Source organism: Anabrus simplex, chromosome 3 (genome assembly GCF_040414725.1).
Source record: "Anabrus simplex isolate iqAnaSimp1 chromosome 3, ASM4041472v1, whole genome shotgun sequence".
Classification (NCBI taxonomy): domain Eukaryota; kingdom Metazoa; phylum Arthropoda; class Insecta; order Orthoptera; family Tettigoniidae; genus Anabrus; species Anabrus simplex.
In genome coordinates this window covers 24,428,008-24,442,097 of record NC_090267.1, presented here as the reverse complement: position 1 = coordinate 24,442,097, position 14,090 = coordinate 24,428,008, and the positions used below count along the sequence as shown (strand labels likewise).

The window sequence follows — 14,090 nt, the reverse complement described above, 5'->3', positions numbered from 1 at the left end:
GTAGTAGATTGATCAAGTCGCTCGCTCCGTAATAGAAGGTACACAGGTTTTCATTGTATTTCTAATTTACATTTTAAAATGTATTTTCGTTCCCTGCCGTTGTTCTTAACTCTTTTACGCGCTTCCATATACGTAGGCCTATACACACATCTTCTTTACGACTGATTGCCTTTGAGCATTCTATCTGCAGGCTTCTGTGAATTGATTAAGTATCTCCACGATGCTCTATTTGCAACTAGTTCTGTGACCTCGTTTAATTCCACATGCTTCCATTTATTGATAAAGCATGTAAATGTAAAGAACTAATCGGGATAAATATCCATTCATAGGAAGAGGAATTCGGGAATGGAATAGTTTCCAATTTCTTCGAAATAATTTACAAGAAGACTATGTAAACAACTAATAGGGAATCTGCTACCTGGGCGACAGTCCTATGTACTATTAATCATAACACCACTTTCTATAAGTACCGTAGCATACATATAAAGCGATTTCCTAGTAGACATAATATTGTGATTAAATATTTCAATGAAATATATTATTAACAAAAGAACGTATGAAAAGAGCCGTACAGATCAACACAACGCTAATAATGGAAATAAAAAATATTCGTCATAATAAACACTCGAACCTGCATACATCGTATTACAAAGTAAGCATGTTAACCATTACACTACGAGAACATTTGTACAGTTGAGATACATACATTAAATTATACCTCGTGTCTGAAAACTGAAAAAGTAGAAAATTAAAGCCCATTTGAAATTATTTCCAAATAGATTTTGATTTTATATCCTTTTAAAGTTTCTTTACGAAATCTTGACTTATAAAATGTGTTCCCTACAGTAAGCTACCGATGCGAGAGGCTGGTGTGACCGTTGCAACACAAGGGAAGCATTAATGTTCAAGATCCTGCAGTACAATATCGGCCACTGTTACAGTATCATGCTTTTTTCAATATACTAAGCTAATTTAAGTTGTATGTGACCAGAAATACAGCTAATAATGTTCAACTCTCAAAACTTGCCCGGCAGGTAAAGTCTTATCGGACCCTCGAAGTGGCCGATAAATTACGCGCCGGGTAACTACGATTTATGCTGCCGATAGCGCTACCTGGGGGTGGTCGAATGGAAACATCCTTTTACGCGGAGGGCAAATTACGCGCTACTTTACCAGTAGGTGGTAGAACCGGCCCTAAGTAAAAGAAGTTAATACTGACTAAAATAAAACAACAGACTTAAGTTAAACAGGAACTTTAATAATAGGAAAGAAAAGGTTGACACAAATTAAATAATAAGTCCTGCATATAAGACACAGGGAAGATTAAATTAAATTAGGAAGCCTTGGACATCAAGTTAGATTCAAATTAAAATCAAAAGAAACTGCTTTCACTATTCAAATCGTAGGATAAATCTGGAATATATTTCAGGGTAAATTAGGAAACGTAGTACTTAAAGAAAGTTCCAACCCTAAGATCTTGGTTTGATTACACTATGGTAGTAGAGTAGAAAAATGCTTTTCTATGACTACTTCAGAAGTTCATCAACATAAATCAGAAAAGCCAAGTTACAGATCCCCAAAAAGCACCAAGAGCAAATCAGGCGCACGTAATTAAAATAAAACATAGAGGAGAAATTAGAAATAAAAGCCACCAAGTAAACTAATTATTTAGTTTAAAATGTTAATACTTTAGAACACCAAGAACCGCAGAAATACGAAGCACGAACTCCGATTCACATGCCCAACCAGAACAAAAAAACACTCAACTCACGTCATATGTCCACCAGCAACAGTCATATCAGACGTCAAATGTCAAAATATAATAATTACATTCACCAACCAAGGGTTGTGAATGTAACCAATGTAACCGGTCACATGACCAAGAAAATGGCTACCCTTACACGATAATCAACCAAAGCTAGAACCAGTCATTTGAAAACAATTTTTCTACTCGTACATTCTCCCATTTTCACACAATGCTTCGTATAGAAAGATATTAAAGATTTTCCAGACAGGATTAATGCATAATACCCCCTTTTAAAATTAAGACGTACTCTCGAAGGTATAGTAGAAGTATGGAGACGAACTTGTCACAAAATCTTTGAATACATTAATTTTCGTATTAAAAGAACATCTCTAGAGTGGTTAACAACCCAAAATCATTCTATGAATAATTACATAACAGCCCCACGAAAGTTTATAACCTATTCACAATAAAGATAACCAGAAATTCAGTCCCTTTGGTTAATCGAATTTTTCACTAACAGTGATAATTGAATTTTACTTAGTACAATTTAGGTGTAGATATACCCGACTACCCGGAACAGTTCGCTGATAATTACTGTTATCACATCCATATACTTCCAGGATCAAAACAAAGATTGTAGTTACTTACAGTTTCCCAAGTTGACAAATAAAATACATCAAAACCGACTGGTGACTATCACCACACGGCGATAGAATTACCCCGGATCAAAAGGGTACATTTTCCTCCTTTTTTCCTCTGCTAATACGTAATTTAAAGATCCAACAGCAAGAGCAAGATTTTTCTTCTTCTATCCTCCATTCAGGAAAAAAAAACAGATGACGACCGAAAATATTGTCGTTGTGTACAGGAACAATGCAGTAAAAGTTAAGTTGGGTACATGCTACAAGAGGGCAGCACAATACATGTCTTGAAGTTCACTGGAGGCTACTGCCTGCGGGAGGCACCAGTACTACTAGCACTTTGCAGAAAGATAATGTGGCTTATTTTAAATGCCCTTAAACTGTCCAATTTCCGTCAGAACCTAGGTGAGGAACTTCATCGGTTTGCGTTGGCTATGAGTGGCGCCATTTTGTGAGAAACACCATAGGTCTGCGTTACCTGTACGAGGAACAATACTTGTGAGTAGTACCTTAATGTTTGGAACACTGCGAGTTTACGCTACCTTTGATTAGTACCGCAGCTTGAGAAATATCATGGTTCTACTTTACTCGCGACTTGTACCATACTGAGGGGCCTTAGACCTGGTTTTTGGACCCCTTTAGACATCAAGCATAATCGATTCAGGACTGTGCTTTATTAGTGGTCCCTTGGTTAGTAATACTATTATTTATGACTGTATTTGAGTCGGATCCACTGTTTTTTTGTTTGTTTTTTCTAGTTTTTTTTGTTCATGTCCATCCATTCATTTTTCATGACATTTTAATTTATTTTGGTCAGTGGATTTTTTGAACTTTTTGTTGTCATTTCATTTCGTACCATTAGGGGCTGATGACCTTGATGTTAGGCCCCTTTAAACAACAAGCATCATCATCATCAAATTTCATTTCACAATCACTGCAGATTTGTCCAGTTGAATGAGACTGTAATGACTCTTACATTTTTTCAGCTTGGTTTTAACGGTGTGTTTGGTGGTTCTGATAAAATGCATATTCTGGGTCACACTACGCAGGTCCTAAGAACACCAATTTGGGAGAGAGGCAAGGTGTTGTTGGAGCAACCAACTAGCCTTCTTGCTGCTGTAAATGTAAAAGTTCCAAACAACTTGTCATTTCATACTGATGAGGGATACCAGAGAGTTGTTGAAACATCTACATTCTTAATATCTCAACACAGCCTAATCCTTGAGAAATATCAAACTTTGTCACTTAGAACCATTGTTAATAATTGTTAAAATATAACTTTTTATGTTTGTTGATGCTGTGAAAGTTGTTTAAGAGATAATGTTACTATATGCTGTTTGTTATTATATAAACTCGTCATAATGGTAGTTTATATTGGATATTATCACATTAATTTTGGTGCAGGCTTTTGTAGATAGCAACCGCAGCATTAAATGGTGTCCTATGCCTGGCTGCGGGCGAGCTGTCAGATTACCGGAGACTGAGCAGGCCCAGCCTAGTGACTTGCTGCATAGTATCTCTTCATTCAAACCTCCACCCGTCACCTCTCATGCAGTTGACTGTGGCAACGGGCATTTCTTCTGCTGGTCAGTCATTCATATTGTGATCTATGTTGTGTTTTTTGTGTATGTAGATTCTCAATTAGTAAAGTTCTCTTGAAATTTAAAATGTGTTTATGTAGTTGCTTGGTTGTTAATGAGTATCCAAAAAATTATCCCCATCCAATATTTAAAATCCTCAACTAGTGCGGGAAGTGGTTTTATTCTGTGTGGTATGTAGATAGATGTAGTGTGTATTGATGGTGATACTGTTGAAATGAATGAACATGTATGAACTTAGAGGGTGAATTGCAATGCCAAAATCTCGGCATTGTCATGAGGGCTGTTTAGAGTTGGGCTGCATCTGTAGTTTTTTTAACAAAACCTTTGACTGTGACTTCAGAGGGAATTAGGCCTTGATATGCATGTTAGAAAAGGAATGTGTATGGAGAAAACCACATGTTTTAGTGAACAATTGATTGATATTTCAAGAATAAAGAAACTCTCTTCAATGATAATTTTGGATCCCAGCCCTTTGGCTGAATGGTCAGCATACTGGCCTTCGGTTCAGAAGACCCCGAGTTTATTTCGAAGCCGGATCGGGGATTTTAATGTTGTCTGTTGAAAGTCTTAGATAGGGAAAAATGGCGGAGTATGGTTCATCGGCTAGAGGACTGAATATTATGATAGTCACGACGCCTCAGTCATGAGGCAAAACGAAGAAGAAGAAGAAGAAGAGTTGTCTGGTTGAAACACATCTTTATTTACATACAACATGCCACACTATAAACAGCCTCAAAAATATGCAATAGTGAATCCATCCCTCCACAATAGGGTTGGCTTCAGGAAAGACATTTGGCTGGGGAAAAAAATAAGGAAGAAAAAGTGCTAAATCCATACAAAGTACTGACTCCAGGAAATTGGGAAAGGTCTAAGAAGAAGATTTAAATGATATATAGGTGGGAAATTTGGAGACTGAAATAATCTGTGCAAATTGTGTTGTGTTGTCTTTATGCAGTCTATCCAGCTGGTACAAACTTCCAGTGAAGATGTTAATGTGTGTTTAATTATGAGATGTAAGATGCATTCTTAAAATAAGATAAGGAAAACAAATGCCGTATTTACTTATTTTTGACCTTGTGTGCATATCCTTCAAAAAATAAACTTGTATTTATGAACTATTTACTTGCATATAATTTTTTCTTATTCTTTTCTCATGTGCTCTGCAATCATGAACATAGTAAGTACGGAACTGGAGTTTAAAGATTAACCGGTAAACATTGCACATAGCTGAGACAGAGGTGGCATTTCTTTTCCTTGCATGTCCTCGCTCCTGTTGTACATCTTTCCTTTCTGACCATATACGCTATGTAGCCAAACGTTTCCGAACTTCCTGCTGAATGCCCCCTGTGTGATATCCAACCATGCCTCTGAGGTATACAGAGTGGTCAAGAACAGTATGAGCATTAGAGTGTAGGTCATACTGAAAAATAATATGAAAAAAAAAAATCTGATATCTTGTGACATTGTCATTTTATTCTAGCCAGGTTATGTGATGTTGGCACCAGAATCATTTTTGCATGGCTTCCAAGCCATGTTGGGATTGCAGGAAATGAACTTGAGGATGAAGCTACAAAGGAAACGGTACTTTTACCTCCAAGGCATATGAATGTACCTGCTAAAGATATTTGTCAGCTACGTTGAACTATCTTGGCATCCTGGGAATTGGAGTTGCTAGCTATCCAAACTCCCAACAGCAATTAAGAAAACTACCATGTGGCAGTAGCTTCTTGAGAACTAATTAGGAGTAACACCAAACAATTACGCAGCAGAAAGGAAAATACACCAACGAGCCATTATGGAACGTTCGAGAACATTTTAAATCCAATATCACATCAGAAAGTTTTCATCAACAAGTTTGTTCATGAACAATTTTACCCCATTGATAATATAAATTAATACCAATACATTTTATAAATGTTTCTCCAGCAACGAGAACAAGTCTATCGACCATAATGACAATTATCAACTGCAGAAAATATTCAGTAGTATTATGAAGTTTTAATGACAATTATACAAGTTAAGCAACGGGAATCAGCACAACTAGCCAGATTTCAAAGTTCTTTATTTTATTCTTAATTTTAATCAATTTTAAAAGATGTTCACCGGATGAGTTTCGGCGATAAAATGTTCGGACTGAAGAAGATCTTAGACAAAAAGTGTTAACTTAAGACATAATTTTATTGTTTTGTGACTTTTAAAATGTTATAAGATTGTCAATTAGTTTTATAGGAGTAATCTTGAACCAAAAGAATTGTTTTATGATCTTACACAATCTTAGATTAATGATGGTTTGGCTGATGATGCTCACGAAAAGGAGCGAAACATGTACCATGTAAACATCATAATAAATATGTAAGTTTGTAATATACTTTTATTGTATTGAAAAGGTGGCGATTGGCAAAACTAAAGGAATTGTATCACAAGTAGATCTTCAATACGGACAAGGAAAATGAAGTTTATAACCTGCAATGTGTCCAGATCTACCGTTAACTAAGGTGTTTGTGAAGTGGTAACATCAGGGAAGCACCAAACCCAATCATCACTCTCGTAGGCGTAAGAAATTAGCTGATAGGGATCGCCGAATTCTAAAGCGCACTGTACAAACCAACCATCAAACATCCTTGTCAGCTATTGCAGAGAATTTCCGTTGTAGGTCAGGGATTGAGGTCAGTGAAAGAATGATCTGTCTAGTGGCAGGGTCATGCCTAGAAGCCGCTGATCACACAAATGCACAAAATTTCTTAGTGGTGCGCACAACATTGTTTTATGGAGTGATTTCCGACAAAGGAGTAGTGTCACAAAAATGTTTTCAACTTTGGCGTGGGAAGACTTTGGAGTAAGGATATGAGCTGCTCAACTAAGCAGTTTTATCTGAGCTGTCAGAGGAGAGATGGCATGGAATGACATTAGTAGATGAATAAGCTTGAATGAAGCTTTTAAAGTTAGGAAAGACCATAATATGGAAATTGAAATTCAGGAGGACAAATTGGAGTAAATATTAATTTATGGGAAGAGGAATTAGGGATTGGAATAATTTATCAAGGAAAATATCTCTTTCCTAGTTTTTATCCCAATGTACAGGGCAGCGTTGCCAACTTAGCAGATTTTCCGCTAAATTTGGTGGAATTAGAATGTCGGCAGAGAAATATATCATTTAGCGGACAGTGGATTTTTTGGCGGAATTGTAGATTTATTATAGCGGAATTTAGTGTTATTATCCATTTTACGTTTGTTAAAAAAAAATTTGTATTCCAGTCTGTCTTCGAACTATTCCGTATTTCTTGTCAGGAGCTAGCAGTCGCATGAGGAAAACATGTTATTTGGATTTGATGTTATGAGATCATGGTATCATAAATTTGTAATGCGTGGGGAAAGGTTACTTATCTCTTGGTTGATGAATGACGACAGATAATGAAACTGTGAGAGAGTAACATTTATATTTATGCTATGAAGGAAGACCGTTTAATGAACTGGCCTGTTCTGTGTGTGGCCCTTGAGGTACGGGATTCACCTACAGTAGTTTGCATCTGGCAGTAAAACGCCTACATGTTTTGGCTCGCCGGCTCGCACGCAGGGGGTTAATCCCAGTGAAACTCACAGATCAGGTGAGTGAAGACATATACTTTATTATTATTATTATTATTATTATTATTATTATTATTATTATTATTATTATTATTATTATTATTGTTGTTGTTGTTGTTGTTGTTGTTGCTCATGTTTATTGCTCATTATTTGAGATCGGATTTCTTGGTGGAATTTTAGCGGATTTTTAGTATTATTTAGCGGATCTTGAAAATATATATATAAATGCAACACTGGTACAGGGTGTACTGTATTTATCATAGAAAATGTTCAATAGGTTTACAAGTTCTTGAAATCATTTAAGAAAAGACTGGGTTTGTTTGTTTGTTTGTTTGTTTGTTTGTTTGTTTGTTTGTTTGTTTGTTTGTTTGTTTGTTTGTTTGTTTTCATGAATGGAAGACTTTTGTCTGCGTATTCATGGAGGTGTTGTGATCTAAGCCTGACAACCAAAAAAGAGGAGTAGATCTGACTGCGCCGCTGACAGTGCGCATCATCTGTTTCAGAACAACATCAATATTCTTAACATAAGGGCTATTCAGCCAAACAGAAGAACAATACTCGGCTGTAGTGTATACCAGTCCCAATGCTGACGACCTAAGAGTGGATGCTGATGTTCCCCATGTAGAACCTGCAAGTGTCAGCCAATTAAGACTAGGTAAAAAATTGATAGAGAATCTGCCACATGGGTAACAGCTGTAAATGCAGATAAAGTTTGATTGATTAAAACGTGCATCAGCTGTTGGCCCTGTTTACATAGTGTCTTCAGTGATGGCAGCTCTTTTGACATGCAATCTTATGTCTTTTATAACCCTAATATCCTTATGTATAATAGGGTTCAAACTATTAAGATATTCAGTGAAGAAAAAAATGAAATGTCGTATGGCTTTTAGTGCCAGGATATCCCCAGGACGGGTTTGGCTCGCCAGGTGCTGGTCTTTCTATTTGACACCCGTAGGCGACCTGCTCGTCGTGATAGCATGAAATGATGGTGAAGACAACACATAAACCCAGCCCCCGTGCCGTAGGAATTAACCAATTAAGGTTAGAATCCCCGACCCGGCCGGGAATTGAACCTCTGAACCGAAGGCCAGTACGCTGACCGTTCAGCCAACGAGTCGGACTTCAGTAAAGAAATGTCTTTCCACAAGTTTAGTGGACTCAGATTCTACAACAATGTAATTGAGTAGTTGTTCCTTTTCATAAGGTGAAATAGAATAGAAGTTGGGTTGAATAGTAACATGATTTTGTTTTCAACTAATTCATTAGTTTTCTTAATGGGTTAGCCATGGGATCACCGACATCAGGCATCCTAGCTGAGATCTATCTGGATCATTTAGAACACACCAAAATTAATAATAACGACATCTTTAGTAATATTATTTTTTGGGCAAGATATTCAACCCTCTACCCTTCAAGTCTTTGAAACGTGGCACCGGCATAAGACTATCACAGGCTCGCTGACTGGGCACTACCCACAGAGACATCTTCGAATGTTACAAACTAACCTTAAATTACTAATCAAGAAGGAGAAGAGAGGAGAAAAAAAAATTGAAATAAGATGATCTGAATGAGAACCTTTTGTAAACACAGATTTATTGAAAAAAAAAAAGCCAAACTTTGGCAAAGTAACACTCCCATACAAATTAACAACAAAAATAATTTCGGACCATGTATTGATACATCACTCACTATATCATTCAGTTCATTTGAATTCTGTTCAATTTACATAATTATCTATTATGAGGCACTCCTCACACCATCATTTGTTAGGAATTCATCAACCTAAATTACCAAATTAATGTTTCCAATTTGTCAACTCTGACTCTGAGATATCAACAACCTAATTCATGAATTCAAAATCTCCAAATACATCACTCGATTTTATTCCTATTACTTCTCATTTTCCATTTTACCAACATTACTTTTACTCCACTACTTCCATTTTTATAGATCAATTCCATTTCCATCATCTCTAATTAACACCACATTTCAAAAATAATAATAATAAACTATTAATGAAATTGACCATCATTACATCCATTAGTTCGTCAGGGTGACCTTCGAAATCCAAAATATAAATCCAAAAACCTTCATCCATTTATTCCTGAATCAATTAATCTGCGTTCACTTTCCATACTTTCAAATTATTTAAGTTATGAACCTTGTAATTATAATTCTTCAATCATTTACTTTATTGCAATATTCCATCATGAAATTATGAAGCTGTATGAAGTTGTTAAATCCGACATCCATTGTATAAATTCACAATGAAGTATTTATTTATTTTCCACCTAGTCGATACAATGATTGCCTAAGGCAATTTTTATTGGTCAAAAGTGGTACATGTTTCGTATATTATCAACATCTTCAGCCACATAACACAGTTTAGATGAAAAATATAAAATTGACAAAGTAATGCTTTAGAGGAAGTATCCTTGAAATTAACATAAGATTGACAAGATTAAAACAAACAAATAACTCAAGAGAAAATATATAAATTATTTCTACAATAGAAAGCAGTCGTCAAGGAAACACTTGTACAATATTCCATAGAGAAATTGTCCTAATAAATATTCTTTTCTTAATAATCCATGAAAAAAGATCAATTTATAAATTAAAAATTATACATTTTATAAGTAATTATCGAAATGAAGAAATCCTGATATCACAGTGCGGCTCTTATTATTAATGTAGATGAAAATATAACTAATTCCTAGTTGTCAAATCTTATTAAGCCTGCTTTCCTTTGGAACAGTAACTCCTGTCATTCTTTCACAGTTTTGCGCCGGGTGTAATATTGATGATGCGTTCTTCCTTGTTCTTGCACCTGAGGAGGAGGAGGAGGAGGAGCGGGGGATATAGGTGTGTCAAGAACTTCCTTGCTGTCACCTATAGCTTCAACTGAGGAGGAACAAGTTGTAGGGCTATCTGTAGGTGGAGAAATTCCAATTCTTTTTTCTTGATCCTTCTCAAGCATTTTCAAATATACTAGAATTTGATAATATAATGGATTCTTATATTCTACAGCCTCATTAAGGTTATCATTTTTCTTTACAAGTTGGTCTAGAATCCATTATATTATCAAATTCTAGTATATTTGAAAATGCTTGAGAAGGATCAAGAAAAAAGAATTGGAATTTCTCCACCTACAGATAGCCCTACAACTTGTTCCTCCTCAGTTGAAGCTATAGGTGACAGCAAGGAAGTTCTTGACACACCTATATCCCCCGCTCCTCCTCCTCCTCCTCAGGTGCAAGAACAAGGAAGAACGCATCATCAATATTACACCCGGCGCAAAACTGTGAAAGAATGACAGGAGTTACTGTTCCAAAGGAAAGCAGGCTTAATAAGATTTGACAACTAGGAATTAGTTATATTTTCATCTACATTAATAATAAGAGCCGCACTGTGATATCAGGATTTCTTCATTTCGATAATTACTTATAAAATGTATAATTTTTAATTTATAAATTGATCTTTTTTCATGGATTATTAAGAAAAGAATATTTATTAGGACAATTTCTCTATGGAATATTGTACAAGTGTTTCCTTGACGACTGCTTTCTATTGTAGAAATAATTTATATATTTTCTCTTGAGTTATTTGTTTGTTTTAATCTTGTCAATCTTATGTTAATTTCAAGGACACTTCCTCTAAAGCATTACTTTGTCAATTTTATATTTTTCATCTAAACTGTGTTATGTGGCTGAAGATGTTGATAATATACGAAACATGTACCACTTTTGACCAATAAAAATTGCCTTAGGCAATCATTGTATCGACTAGGTGGAAAATAAATAAATACTTCATTGTGAATCTATTGAAGTGCGATACGGACCATGAAGCTGATTTTATGTAATCCATTGTATAATTCGTAAACTCCTTGTTTTATTAATTTAAATTCATTAAATTATTATTATTCATTAAAATTTGAGGTTATCACACCATTAAAGTCATTACATCTGGAATCATCAAAAATTATTCAGTTATATTTGTAAAATCAAAAAATGACTGAATCCACAGATTTGTTAAAATCATATAATTATTTATTATGATAATTTATGAAATCATCCCTAATATTATTCAAGTCCGAAATCTATCTAACTCATTCTTTCCTGTAACATCCTCCACTCCTATATTTGCCAATAATACGGAACGTGACCGAATCGACGGTAACCCCCGACACGAATAAATTAACTTACTATTCTGATTCATTATCAAACAAAAATATCTAGCACATACATAATCAGCTGTTTCCATAATACGTAAAATATACTCCAACTCTGTAGCAAAGAGCCTATACTAATATCATAAACCACAAACTTATTCTACACTGATTCTAAGACAATAGGACAGAACCACATTGTCGCAATAAATCAACCATAAGTGAAATGAATTCACACATCAACAGGAAATTATGCAACTGCAAACCAGAATTTGCATTGCCCAAACATAGTAAACATATAATACAATGAAGCAAATACAACATCAGTCAAATAAATAATCATAGGAAAATCATGGTCATTGACCTGGCCGGGCATCAAACTTCGACCTTCAGCTCCGCATCATTACAGTGACCTATCATTCTGTACATTACAATGAACTGTCTCGAAGTATATCTGTCATTTTAATCTCAATGTGCTGTCCTAAATTCCTCAAGTCTAACTATATTATGAATGACATTAATTCTTTACTTTAAGACCCTAACAACGCTGTTTGAACACCTCTAATACACATATCCAGTCAGCACGGGCGACTATCTTATCTCGCGCCTCTCATCTGTTTATTTCACTAACACCGCCATTCATTCTCGTCAGCACCAAATTAATATCTCTCTCTCTCTCCACTTTAATGAACTCGTATGTTTCCTCAAATCAACTTTCGTATTACTGCTTCTCTGAGCTAACAATAACCACCATTCATGAGCATTCAACACTTTCAATACACATTATTTGCTCCATTTATCACGTGTTTAATTCCACATTCCTCGCAACTTTCAGTATATTAAAATACACATATATCACTTGGCCGGTCCTGATTCCCATATTATTGCCCCTCATTGGTTCGACTCCTGCTACTGGCATTTGTGTCTTAAAGGTTCTACCTCGAAACTAGACTCACTAAATTTCGGATAAAATCTATATGAAGAATATCTATTCCCTACAGCACATTTCGTCTACTAGTTAAAACGCAGGTTACTTGCTGATAAAATATATTCTAAAATTTCACTGTAATGTGCCTGGGTAGCCAAGGTCCGTATCTTCTCGGTCAATGAAACTTCTCTCGATGATCCTGATATCATGCAACATGCTATACTGAGCTATTTGATTCCCATGACTACAAAAATTATACTGAATGCCTCCTATATCACTTCAAATATTCACACACACGCTGATATCTTTATTAGAGGATTGCGCACTAAATAAAAACCATATTTCACACACATATTTATCACTATAGAAGATCATATTTATACACCTGTTATCTTATTATTTAAGAAGATCATATTCAATACACGCATATTATTTAATTATTGAAGAAGATCATATTCAACACACGCCTGTTATTTAATTATTTAAGAAGATCATATTCAACACACACCTATTATTTACATATTCACTCCCCAGGCATCAGTATGAAAATTACGCCCTATAACTCTAATTATCCTTGCTACAGTGAAAGTAAAAAAAAGATATTAAATGAACATCATGCATGAAATTAATTATAGGTTAACAGCTAATCATGCATAAGCCAGATATAGTAAACCAGGGGTACTTATCGATTTCGGCAACGTTCCATACTCAGCTCCATGGCCTTATGGTTTCAGGTCGGCCCCATGATGAGAATTAAGCCATCATATTGGCGACCTTAGCAAGCGAACCAATGCCATTCTCGATACCCATGTTCTTCATTCTTGCAGATTTTAATGTTTCACACGGCTTCACATATTTCACACTAAAATGCACAAACACATGTATAAACAACTTATAATAACACATTAAACACTTATTTACACCAATAATATAGACTTTGTCTCTGCTATTTCACGATTCTCAGCACGCGGCACTGCAAAGCGTCTGTATATCGATATCGTTCCGGTCTTCCCTGCTTTATCAAAGTTAATATTACAAGATTATCTTCCCAATTTCTACAAGATTTTCACCATTATCTAGTTAAAATGAAATCTATCGGATCCCGTTGTATCCTCTCGACAGTTATAGTTATCAGACTGAGAAATGCTCAAGTCCGCCTCGGACACCATGCGCCTTTCGTCCAGTCCATTCAAAACCACGCTGCAGAGTGAGTTCTTCCAAGTGGCACGCGGCTTCTCCCTGCACACTAGCTTCCAGGTACGGAGTTCGGGGAACCCCATCATTAGTGGTGCAATATCCTGCCATGTATGACTGCGTTTATTGGTTACGATAGATCATTAGGAATATGTCTTCTATAATTCTCGTCCACAGGAGAGCTTAAATTTGATTCCACACTATCCCTTGGTAAATTTAGTTAATTTTG

General features: G+C 35.6%; 1 protein-coding gene across 3 annotated transcripts in view; it reads left to right on the top strand.

Annotated features, from left to right (window-relative positions):
• LOC136865936 (uncharacterized) overlaps window positions 1–14,090 on the top strand; it is a 360,192-nt gene that overhangs the window by 153,393 nt on the left and 192,709 nt on the right. For all 3 annotated transcript variants that reach the window (XM_067142491.2, XM_067142489.2, XM_067142490.2), the window contains exon 9: window positions 3,793–3,974. In XM_067142491.2, coding sequence (XP_066998592.2) covers window positions 3,793–3,974 — 182 coding nt within the window. The remainder of the gene's footprint in view (window positions 1–3,792; window positions 3,975–14,090) is intronic.